Below are 11,725 nucleotides of genomic sequence, written 5' to 3'. Positions count from 1 at the left end.
AGTCGATTTTTGCCGTGCGGCGAAGTTTTTCGACTCGTGTGAACGTAAGTGGCAGGCGACTAAACTGACGATCCCCATAGAAAATTCCTAGTCGACCGACATATCGTGCGGCTAAAATCGACTCGTGAAAAGTCGGCATTAAAGTTTTCTTTTAACATTAGCACTAATTTTAATTTATTAGTAAGGCCCATTAACCAAACCACATTTACCATTCTCATAAATACCCCTTATGATTTTGAAAATAATATTAAAAAAAAAAAAAATACTTTAAAAAAAAATTCAAGTGTGAATTTTTGGACAGGGTCTATCTTATTTTTTCGAAAGTCATTCATTATATTAACGGTGCCTCTGTCATAGAACCGTTTTTTTTTTTTTTTTTTTTTTAATTTTGTAAAGCTTTAAAATTCTTTTGAAGCAATCCAAAATTTAGCCCGGTGCTATACTTCATTTATTTTCTTCCTCAGCCGATTTAAAATGTCGTCAATTTGTAAAACAGATCATGTTGTTTTTACAACGAGAAATGTTCAATGTATTGGATACATAGTCTGCTCTCTAAATCGACAAGACAAATTAAAACACTAAAATGTAACTTTAATTCAGTTTATTTGCCGTCAATATCTAAAAACAAGTAATTTATTTATATTTTTAAACACACAGATAACATACGAAGTTTCAAATAGCCTACATCATCATTACATATATATGTTTATTTAATGTTTAATCCCATACAGCTATATTTTAGCAAAGAATATTTTCTTAATTTAATTATATACATAAAGAACATTTTTAATTTGTTAAACAAAAATGTTATAAGTCTACTCGTACGTAATAAATTAAAGTTATTAAAAGTTTATAATGAAAACAAAAATGTTTTGCCAATATATAAAATCAACTTATAATAAAATAATACTTCTATATTTTGTTTTTGCTGTTTATCACAATTTAAAAAAAAAGACTACATGTGCTAAGGAATAGAATGTGAATTTCAGAACACAACGTTATGTTGGTATAATAAATAAAGAAAAAAATACAAATCGTTTTCTCCTTTGACTTTTAACCATTCAGCGACAATCTCCAATTTGTAACCAAGCCAATAGCATTGTTAGCGCCGGCTGTAAAAATACTAATTTTCAAAGATCCGTATTAATGCTTATTGTGGTCAAGAACTCTCCGTGGGCATCAGCTACGGCCCTTATAATTTCCAAAAGCAAATCTCGACTTAATCCAGTCATTTTGGGTAAACGCGCAACTGCTGCAAATTCTTTAACAATCAATTTGAGTGCGTACTCTTTGATATCGGTGATCTTGGTGAAATCTGCCGCTTCCAAAGTTTGCAACACATTTTCATATGTGATATTGTGTTCAAGAGAGTACTTGCAAAATGCATGCAATCGATTATTAGAAAGTCCATAAAAGCATGGCGCTTGGAATAAATAGAGAGCATCTTGTGGGGGCATTTTTGTTTCGCCATAATAAATGTAACGTAAGAGAGAGCTAAATGATTCAATTGATGGCGAAATTTCTCCAATTTGAATCTGAAATAAAGATTTTTGTTTGATTTATAAATTTTAGTTGGGATTACAAATAAACTTACATTAACTGTGTTATCTGGGGGCATGAATGATCGAAACATTCCTTGAAAGTATGAACAACGAGCTGAAAGAATCGATTTATGAGCTGGAATAACTTGACCGTCCAAAACGAGATTAATATCACAAAAATCCTTGCCACAGGATTCTAAAAATACTGCCATATCGCTTTCAAGGGTGGTTCCTAAAAGAAATTTACAATATTTCAATATGATTCAATGCAATAGACTGGTTCTATTCTTTTCACACATAAATTTGAAAAATAATTTTTTTTGAATATTTGTGCCTATGGTGCTATAATACTCACCAACATTCTTCTCGAGGTTTGCATCAGGATTTGATTTGCTTGGATTCAATCTCTTTCTAATTATCTCGACTAAAAGTGGCTTATCCAAGTCACAAAATTCACTTGACATCACAACGTCAGAGAAGTTCTCCTCTTTGACGATAAATTGCATACAATGGTCTTTGATTATTTGTATCCTTAAAATAAAAATTATTTTACCACAAAACAATTCTTTAAGAGTTATATTGACTTACTTATGCCTATCTGCATTGTACAATGCTTCTAACACATTCTGCTTGGATGTCTTGAAGTCCAAGTATTGGATACACCCCTGTGCCAATCTAGGCATTAAAAATTGTCCCGCTAACTGGTAGATATCAGTTATCAAAATAACAATATTCTTGCTATACGAATCCTTCAAATCAATTCTATCTGTATAAATGTAATTCAAGATAATTTCAAACGCTTCCGGCGGAGCACTCAACAAGCGCACTTCAAGTAGAGGCCGATCGTTGAACGGCACATCTACTGTTCCTATCAATTTTTGCAAGTTTGCATTGCTGGCTCCACGAGCTGCTAATATTTTTGTTCGTAAAAACTTTGATCGAGCAGCTACAAAAGCAATGTGCGCTTGGATTTTAATTGCTTCTGGGCCAACGATAAATTGAATATCGCAGAATTGCTTCTCATTGAAGAATTTTCCGAAATCGTCGCGAAGTGTACACTTTGGGTAGCTGGAGAATTGGAATCGATAGGTGTCACCTCGACGAACACTATTATCAACAGTTCCTCCGAATATGTACATTGCATCGCTAATGACAGCCGATGCATGGAATACTCGTCCAGATGGAACATCGGAATTTGGCTCTGGTGCGATAATAGACCAAACCTGGGAGTCCAAGTCATAGCAATGGAGATCATTGGGCAATGTAGAATCTGCTGATCCACCAAAAACGTACAGGAATCGATCATGGTGTACCATTGTGTGACCATAACGGCGAGATGGGGGAGCCGAAGCACCGCGGAGGACATGTTCGTTGGAAATTCTTCGCCAACTTTAAATAAACGTAAAAGGTGAAAATTTAAATTAAGTAGAATAATATATATTTATTGGTCTGAAATTGCACAATAATTTCTATAACACTTGAGCAATGAAATTTTACATAAAGCGAACGTAAAAGGAAATTTTTTGTCAAAAGCCATGTATCGGCTTTGAAGGAATTGAAATTTCTATAATTATATCCTTAGACCACTTACTATGGAAGGCTTAAGAGTTTCCAAAATAATTTCCGTTAAATCACGTCAATTTTATCTTGATGGAATTAATTTTTCAATATATTCTAAGAGCTGGCAGAAGATTTTTTCTGTGAAAGGTAACTGATTCATATAAATGTTACAATTAGTCAAAGTCAAGGTAATGAGTAATGACGTTTCATCGCCGATAAAACGTCTGTAATAGTGTTTTTGTAATCAGGGAGACAAGGGCGTCCGGATCCAAATGTTTTAAGGGGTAAAAACGGGTGAAAAAAACGCGCTTTTGGGCTCATCTGTAGGACGTTTTGGGCGCGGATAAAACCTATGTCATGGATTTTCTGTTACCTAACCTAACCAGGTGGTTTGGTTTTCAGAAAAAATGGAACTTTTGATGCACTTTTTCTCTGTAAAGTCGGCGATACATGCGGGTAGACGATCGTTATTACCATGGCTGGGACTTTGTATCGAACAATATGAATCGGTTACCTCTCACTCAAAAAATCTGTGGCCAGCTCTCGGTCTATTAGTATTTCCAGTACAAATAGCCTGGACGTACGTAAGTATTGTTGTTTCATGATCCATAATTTTCGATTAAAAATACACAAAATACACAAAAATGTATTTGATCAAATAACTCGGTACCAGTCCATTTTACGAAAAAATAAAAAAAAAAAACAAATTCAGCCTCTTTGTGAATGAAAACTAGAGAGAAAATGTGTTCGCAAGAAGAGCTCTCAATCAAAATTTTCGGAAATGTTGTTCCTATTTTGCTTTTTTATCAATATAAACGAAAAAGGAACAAATCTAAGACAGATAGCACGATATTCTGGGAATATCGATTGGAAGCATTTTTCTGGAAGACGTTTACCGGGAAATTTTATTCAGAATAGAATTAACTGTGGCAGATTTAAGAGAATGTACATTGCAAACAATGGGCGAAACGCATTATTTTGGACTAAAGGTAAAATTGAATTGCAAACAATGACAGAGTTCAACGCCACGTTGCAACAACATTCTGCGTACAACTACCAACAATTGGGCCGAAAACATAGATTTTTTCTATTGGTCCATAACTTTTAACTGTACAAAAAAATCGAAACTCATTTTGAAATCAAAGAATAGACAAAATAAAAATCCCAATTGGAATACTGGCTTTACAAAAACTTTATGCATGATATGTCTACGCAATGCAATGGAGCGAGTTGTTCAACCTCGTTTATTTTTCGCGACCTAAATGCAGGGAAACATGTTCCTCTTCAAACCTTCGCTTTTGAATGCTTGTACCATTATTATTTAAATACCTTTTATTGGGTTTAACAAACAAAAATTCAAAATGGACTTATCACGTTTTGAAAATAAACGATTCAATTAGGAAATTAAAAAAGTAACATTTCCCAAAAAATAACACAAAATGCAATTTTGCATTGATGGCAGATTTTATAGAGGGTTACACTTTTTTATATTTTAAAATGTATACTTACGTTTTTGTTTTGAAATGAAACTCAAAAAGAGAATTGGTTATCTGCAAACCACTCTGTCCTGAAAAAACGTACATGCAGTCCCTAGCCACAGCAACAGGGAAATTACAGCAAGTCGGTGGCCTATCACCATTTTGTTCAATTTCTTCCCATTGATGGTTTTCACCCTAAAAAAAGAGACAAATCGAAGTTCAAATAAATTCTACTTTTTTTTCACTACTACAAACAGTTAGATTTAATGTCCACATATCATTTAGACGAGCATTTCCATCATAACCAGCATAGATCCACATTTTGTGATCATAAACTGCTGCTCCGTGAGCTGATCGTGGAACTGGCATTCTAGTAAGACAATCATCATTATTATAAATTTTAGTTTTTATAGCAACACAAGAAAAACCTACCTTCCAGAGAATTTCCATTCCACCCACATGGCTGTCTGAAACTTGTACTCAAATAAATCATTTTTATTTGTTAGATTCGAATTCGAATGTATGTCTCCTGTGTATCCACCGAACATAAACATTGAGCTTCCATAAACGACGGCAGAATGATGATATCTAGGTGCTGGAGGGGTTCCGGTCGCACAGGCTCTTCCCCAGGACTTGTCCTTGACACCAAATCGTATCAAGTCATTTAACATATTTTTGCCATTGTCTCCGCCAAATACAAACATTGCATCTTTGTAGGCCACAACTGTGTGTTTGCTTCTCCTGTAACAGACAAGGAATATAAATTGTTATTAAAATTCATTTTTTTTTATAATTAAAGCGCAGATCAAGGGATTGTGAAAACCGTTAAAATGTTATAAAAGCACAGTGCGAGCTTTTGAGAAAAGAGGAGATGATTGAGTAGAAGACACCTAACTTTAAACTTCTGTAGATTGTAATGCCAAGGAAAAATAGAGTTTAAGGGAAGGAATGAACTGATTTAAAAAAGCGATAAAATAGAGAAAGCAGGGACGTTGGAAACGAATATGACAAACTGAGGGCTGAGTCGTCCAAAAAAACAATTTAGTGTAGTAGTTTTGGGGATCACTGGCCAACAATTTTCAACTTTTTAAAATTTTCCAGAAAGATTTATGTTTGGGTTTGGTACATAAAATTATTTTTAAATAAAAAAATTTAACAAAACAAAAAAATTTTATGAATTTGTATGCTTTTTCATTTCAAAGCTAGAGAAAATTTCTGTGTGTTGAGCAGTGTAACCGAAAACCGAAAACCGAAATCCCAAAAACCAACAATCATGAATGGGATTCCGAAATATCGAAAATGTATATAAAATTAAAAATTTCCGCAAATTTTTCATTTTATATAATTTTTCTGGATTTCGATTTCTCAAAAATATTCCCAAGTTAATATCTCTTTAAACATGATTTTGCTTTCAGGATTGTGTTTTGATTGAGTTAACTGGGAAAAAATTGTTGAACGAAAATCAAAACATTTTTTAATGGTAAATGATCATAATTTGTTATCGAATGATAAGATTTAAAATCAATAGGTTTGTTCGTTGTGCGCTCTAGGGCACTCTGGGTCGCTCCGAATTCGTTGTCAAGCGTTTTTTGTAGCTCCTTTTTCAACCAGAGTTATTTCCTCTGTGTTCGATGTTCTCTGAACGCACCCTGGATAACTCTGGGTATTTTGTCAGAGCGCGGAATCCAGAGTTATCAAAATCAAATCAGATGTTGTCATTTAAGAAAGAAAAAGTTTTTAGGAGTGCGAAAAGTGATTTCGTCGCTGAAAGCAGAAAAGTGTGTAACTCCAAATTTTCTTAAAATTAGATTTGAATGCCATCTGTTAGCCACCTGATATCTACCGTTCCTCAAACTAAGAATCCCCTTAAAGTCAATAGTTTTTATTTTATTAGCAAATTAGAAAATGGAAACTCAAGATCAAAACGATGAGGTTTTTTTGCTCTCCTATAAAATTTGCTAAAATGGAGCTACGCACTTTTCTGGTTTCACCGACAATTTGTCGTTTGTGGATACAAAATTTGTGTGGTAAATATAAGATTTTTCACAAAATTCATGAAATAAGAAACTAAATAAAGTAAAAAATGTCAAATGTCAGCTGATGAAATTAAAGTTCTGAGATGTTTGATGTAAAATAAGCCCCGAAAAACTCTGATTTTTGTGACAGTTGATTGACATGACTCAGAGTGCCCTGGAGCGGGAAAACAACAGACCTAACAGACCTAATACAATTGTGGATTTTATGTATGTTTCAATTTTTGTTTAATTGGTGTTTTATTTTATGTTTCAATTAAAGTTTCAGCGACAGACAAATTTGAAGAGTTTTGTATTTTTTCTATTTATTTTCGGAATTCTGAGTTTTCTGGATTTTGGCTTTGGGGGTTTTCGGGATTTTGAACTTTCGGGGTTTTGGGTTTTCGGAATTCAGAATTTTCGGGATTCTGGGTTTTCTGGATTGAAAATTTCGGGATTGTGGGCACACCAACATTTATGTAGTGAATGAACGATCAGAAAGGTAGTTACTAATCTAATGGAAAAGGCAATCATCCATACCAAAAGCACACTAGCACTAGCCTTGTTCCATTGGATGTGGTAAGACTACCACATAGTAGATGTTTTGGTTAATCTGGTACTATCATCTACTCATGCTCTTCTTCCCGAGTAGATACGATTCGTATTGAATTCGTTGAAAGTGCGTTCCATTGAAAATTGCTAGTAAAGTACTCTCCCAAAGGAACAGGGCTATTATTAACAAAAAGGGAATAAAACTAAGACGGATAGAACGATATTCTGGAAATTTTGATGTTTTCATTTAGAACAGGCCTAATTCTGGCATATTTAAGAGAATAAAAATTGCAAATAATGGCAGAAATGCACCACACGGTGCAACAAAATTTTTCGTTCAACAATTGGAATGGAAGATATAGAATATTTTTTTACAAACAATCAAGAATATATTACAGTTTTATTTTGTCAAAAAAAAACTTTTTTCTGTGCACAACCGTTTCTCCGCAATTTTGCATCAAACACAATTTTCTTCGTTTTTCAAAAAAAAAAACACGTAAATGAGTATTAATTTATTTCGCTTATTATTAAAGCCCAGTATAATATAAATAAATAAACTGAGTGAATTAAAAAAAAAATAATTTGTATATAAATAATTAATTCAATAAATAATTAATTTAAATGATATAATATGTGAATTTTTGATCATATATGATTGAAATTTTTAGGTTTTATTTGGGCTTTAATGATCTTTATCTTTATACATAGGAACAACAAAAAGAAAATTAGCTGTAAGAATGTCAGAGCATGAAGCTGACATTAGAAAAAAGATACCATCCACAGCACTCTCACAACACATGATTGACAAAACACATATGGCTGATTTTGATAACATCAAAATATAAGACAAGGAAAACCGCATCTCCACCCGGTACACATTGGAAAGCCTGCGCATCCAGCAGAAAATGAACCGAACGATGAACCATCAAGAAAACATTGATAATATCAGCTGCGTATATAGTATTGCCATAAATTAAAGTCTGTGATAAGAAATTGTGATAATAGCTTTAAGTTTTTGTTGTAGTGTTTTGTTTAGTTTTTCATGTTAATTAATTAAATTCTTTATTTAAATTTTAAATTCAAACAACAATAATAAAAATGTTCTAAAATTTAATTTTCACCACTAAAAGTAAGTTCTTATACAAAAATTTAAATATGCTCCATATGAATCTAATTTGTAATAGTATTTTTGGTTATATTAGTCAAATAAAAATTCCCTGAGGAAGCTGGAAAGAAACCGGCAAAACGTAGGGTAACAAAAAGATGAATTAGTGTTTCATTAATTGCATCCAAAAATAAAGATCATTGAAGCCTAAATAAAACCTAATAATTTAATTTAAATGAATTAAAAACTTTTTCTGGGCTTTACCTATTTGTTCTTTTCTTAAGTACAATAGCTCAGAAAAGGTTTTCTAATTCATTTGAATTAATTTTTTTTTTTAAATTCACTTTGTTTATTTTGTTTTAAATTATTTTCTTTTTCATTAAAAAAATTATGTTTTTTTAAGAAAATAAACTGGGCTTTAATAATAAGCAAACAAAATTATTTACGTGTTTTTTGGACTAAAATGATGCGAAGGTAAAAAAAAAAAAACAACTTAAAAAAAGAAGAAAATTTTGTTTGTGCGCAGATAAAAAAGTTTTGGGACAAATTAAAACTGTAATAAATTCTTGATTGGTTGTACAATCTTTCGAATCAGACGTAGGCAATTTGGCTAAGATAAAGACAGTTAAAGGAAAAGAAAGCAAAAATCATAAAAACCGACATAACTCGAAAACTTTTCGTTTTTCGACTTAAAATGACCTCAGGAATCCATGGTTTTCATTTGGGGCGGTCACTGTTGGACATCCTGTATATTTGCTCAGGGCACTTTTCGGACAGTACATAATTTGTAATTATGTTTCTACTTAAAAGTAGATAAAAACAAAAATAACAAAATTCAGTTGCCGAATCGTGCCAAAAAGGACACAAAAGTCGCCTAATTGATACGAGTCGACAAATGCATCATACAACAATAGGTATTACATATGTTTTCATTATACATTGTAGAAGACGAGCGTTGAATTCTTGATGCTTTTGACAAAAGACCAAAAATGTTGACTTGACTTTATTTTTTTTCATATTTGCCTAGCATTCAAAAACTTGGCCTTCCGAATATAAGCGTTACAGATATTTCTAGCTTATTGGAATGAAAATACTTACTTGGCACCTACAAATTCAGCACACTCCAGAGTTTTAGTCCACTGATGTGTAGCTGTGTACGACGAGAAATCTACATTGAGAGCATTGCAACTGAAACTTCCCGGCGACACCGACTTGTGCACTTTAATCGAATTCGAGCTAGAGTGCGACATTTTCCGTGTACAAGTTCCTTTTCGACCTTTGCGACTTCCAGACTTTTCACAACCGCTAGTGAAAGAACACCCACTGCCACTACAACTGCCACTTACGCCAACACCACCACTATTACTTGTATTGCAGCCAGCTCCACCGCTTCCACTGCCACTACCACCGCCACTGTCCTCCGTGGGATCGGACTCGCTTCCAAGGATCGCTTTCAACATCAAAGCATTACATGTATGGAAACGCCTCCGTTGATTGCTAATGGTTGCGCTGGTGCTGGCGTTGAGGTGACAAGGAATGGATTTGAGGAGTCTTTCAACGGGATTTTCCAAAACTGGAGATTCGTCGTTTAGATCGTCGCTTTCGTCTTCTTCGCTTAACTCGCTACATACGCCCACACAAGTCCAAATTCGAACGAAATATTGTAAGGATTCGATGGCGATAAATGGAGGTTGTACTTTGGTTTTACCAAATATTTATTAATAAATTTGATAATATTTTCATTTCGGTTTTTTGTTTTTGATAAAATTATACACAAACTCAATCAACGTAAACTTTTTTTATGAAAATTTATTCCAAGAAAAATGAGAAATTTCTTGCAAAACAACAACAAAAAGAAATTATTTGACAGTAGTTCAGAAAAAAAAGACAGAGCTCTTCAAACTGTTCAATGGGTGCGTTCACGTACGCACAGATACCCTATCCAAGATACCTAAGTATCCGATACGTTTGTGAACACGAATCGGCTGTTCCTCAAATCTCCCATAAGATACACGAGAATCCAAAAATTTTTAGGATACCTTTGGATTTTTTTGCTTGTCAACACATGTTTACGATCAGCTGAGATTTTATATGGGATTACAACAACACAAAGGTATCCGGATACCCTTGGATCGGTACGTGAACGCACCCAATTATAGGGTGTTACTAAAAAATTATGACAGTAGGCGCGTTCCTTTGTCTGCTTTTACTTTTACATGAACACGTAAATCGCGAGACGTACTGAAGCAAATTGTACAAAACTTTAAGTATTCACAGTTAGAAGGCTTCAGTTTTCAGCTAGCGTCAGGTCTCATTCACCTGAAAACAAGAAGTTGCAGTAATTTTCTTCGAGATATAGTGAGAGTGCGTTGAGAAAAAACTACTTGTGTTCAAATCCTTCTACCTGTTTTTTGCAACAATATATTCTAAAGAAATTTGGTGCTGAAGAAGAAGCATGATTTCCTTAATACATGGGAGGAAAAATTAAGACTTGGGGTTTCATTCTTCTCGACTTATATAAAAAATTAGTGATAAAAAATAGTGAAATCGGCCCAAAGATACATTCAAACAATATGAGAACCAATGGATAAATTGTTAAAGTTGTATATATTTAAGACACCCACGTGCATTACGACTAATTTCAGCCAAAAAATGGAAGATGAAACAAATACGCGCTTCCAGTATTCAAAAAAGCATTTTTTATGTTGCCTAATACTTTTGGCCATGGCTGTAAGTGCAAAGGAAGTACAGAAGAAAAGAGTATAGAAAAAAATTATCATCTCTATTCTTGCAAACCTCTCAAGTTAAGGTATAACTACAACGGCCACTTTTTGCAAAAAGTCAAAAAGTGAAAATTTTCAAACTTATTTTGTGACAGTTTTTCCGACCAAAAAATTAAAAATAATGATGCAAAAGCTTATTTTTGGGTGTAATAAACAATTTTTGTAGTTTTTTCCAAAAACAAATAGCGCTAGAAAGAAAAAAAAATTTTACTTTTGTAAATTTCCCACTTTTTGACTTTTTAGGTCATTATAGCTATGGCTTTATGAGGACCTCAAAAGGTGAGCTGAATTTGATTTTGTGAAGTTTTCGGGTCACAAAAACTTTCGAATTTGTGATCTGCTCTGAAGGAGGTCACAACTCACAAGTTAGATTTTTGCTAATAATAAGTTTGTGAGAAATAAATCCTCACAAAATCGAGTTCTGATCACCTTGTGAGGTTTTTATGACTTGTCAGGTTTGCCAGAATGGGGGGGTAAACTTAAAATTTGAAGTGACTAAACTTGCAAAATTATCTCATTTTTGGACTGTAGTAAAATTAGGCTATAACGGCCTGGTTTAAAAAATACTTCTGGATGTAAAGAAATTGAAATGTCAAAAATAAATCCAAATCCATGATATTCACTATCACACAGAGAAAAAATATAGTAATTTTTAACTTTTATTTAACTTGTATTTTCATAGTTAAAAGAAACA

General features: G+C 33.3%; 1 protein-coding gene across 1 annotated transcript; it reads right to left on the bottom strand.

Moving 5' to 3' along the window:
• Positions 1-677: 677 nt before the first annotated feature.
• On the bottom strand, positions 678-10,109 carry LOC129910321 (leucine-zipper-like transcriptional regulator 1 homolog). The gene is made up of 8 exons (XM_055987656.1): positions 9,347-10,109; positions 5,012-5,320; positions 4,835-4,949; positions 4,611-4,774; positions 2,130-2,930; positions 1,897-2,072; positions 1,595-1,773; positions 678-1,535 (listed from the first exon to the last, which is right to left on the bottom strand). Exons 1-8 carry the CDS (start codon positions 9,706-9,708, stop codon positions 1,131-1,133), a joined length of 2,511 nt encoding a protein of 836 aa, XP_055843631.1. The 5' UTR covers positions 9,709-10,109; the 3' UTR covers positions 678-1,130.
• Positions 10,110-11,725: the final 1,616 nt, after the last annotated feature.

The sequence above is a fragment of the Episyrphus balteatus genome, chromosome 2 (genome assembly GCF_945859705.1).
Source record: "Episyrphus balteatus chromosome 2, idEpiBalt1.1, whole genome shotgun sequence".
In the NCBI taxonomy this organism is placed as follows: domain Eukaryota; kingdom Metazoa; phylum Arthropoda; class Insecta; order Diptera; family Syrphidae; genus Episyrphus; species Episyrphus balteatus.
Note: the sequence above shows the minus strand (reverse complement) of the source record. Positions and strands in the feature narration are given on the sequence as shown.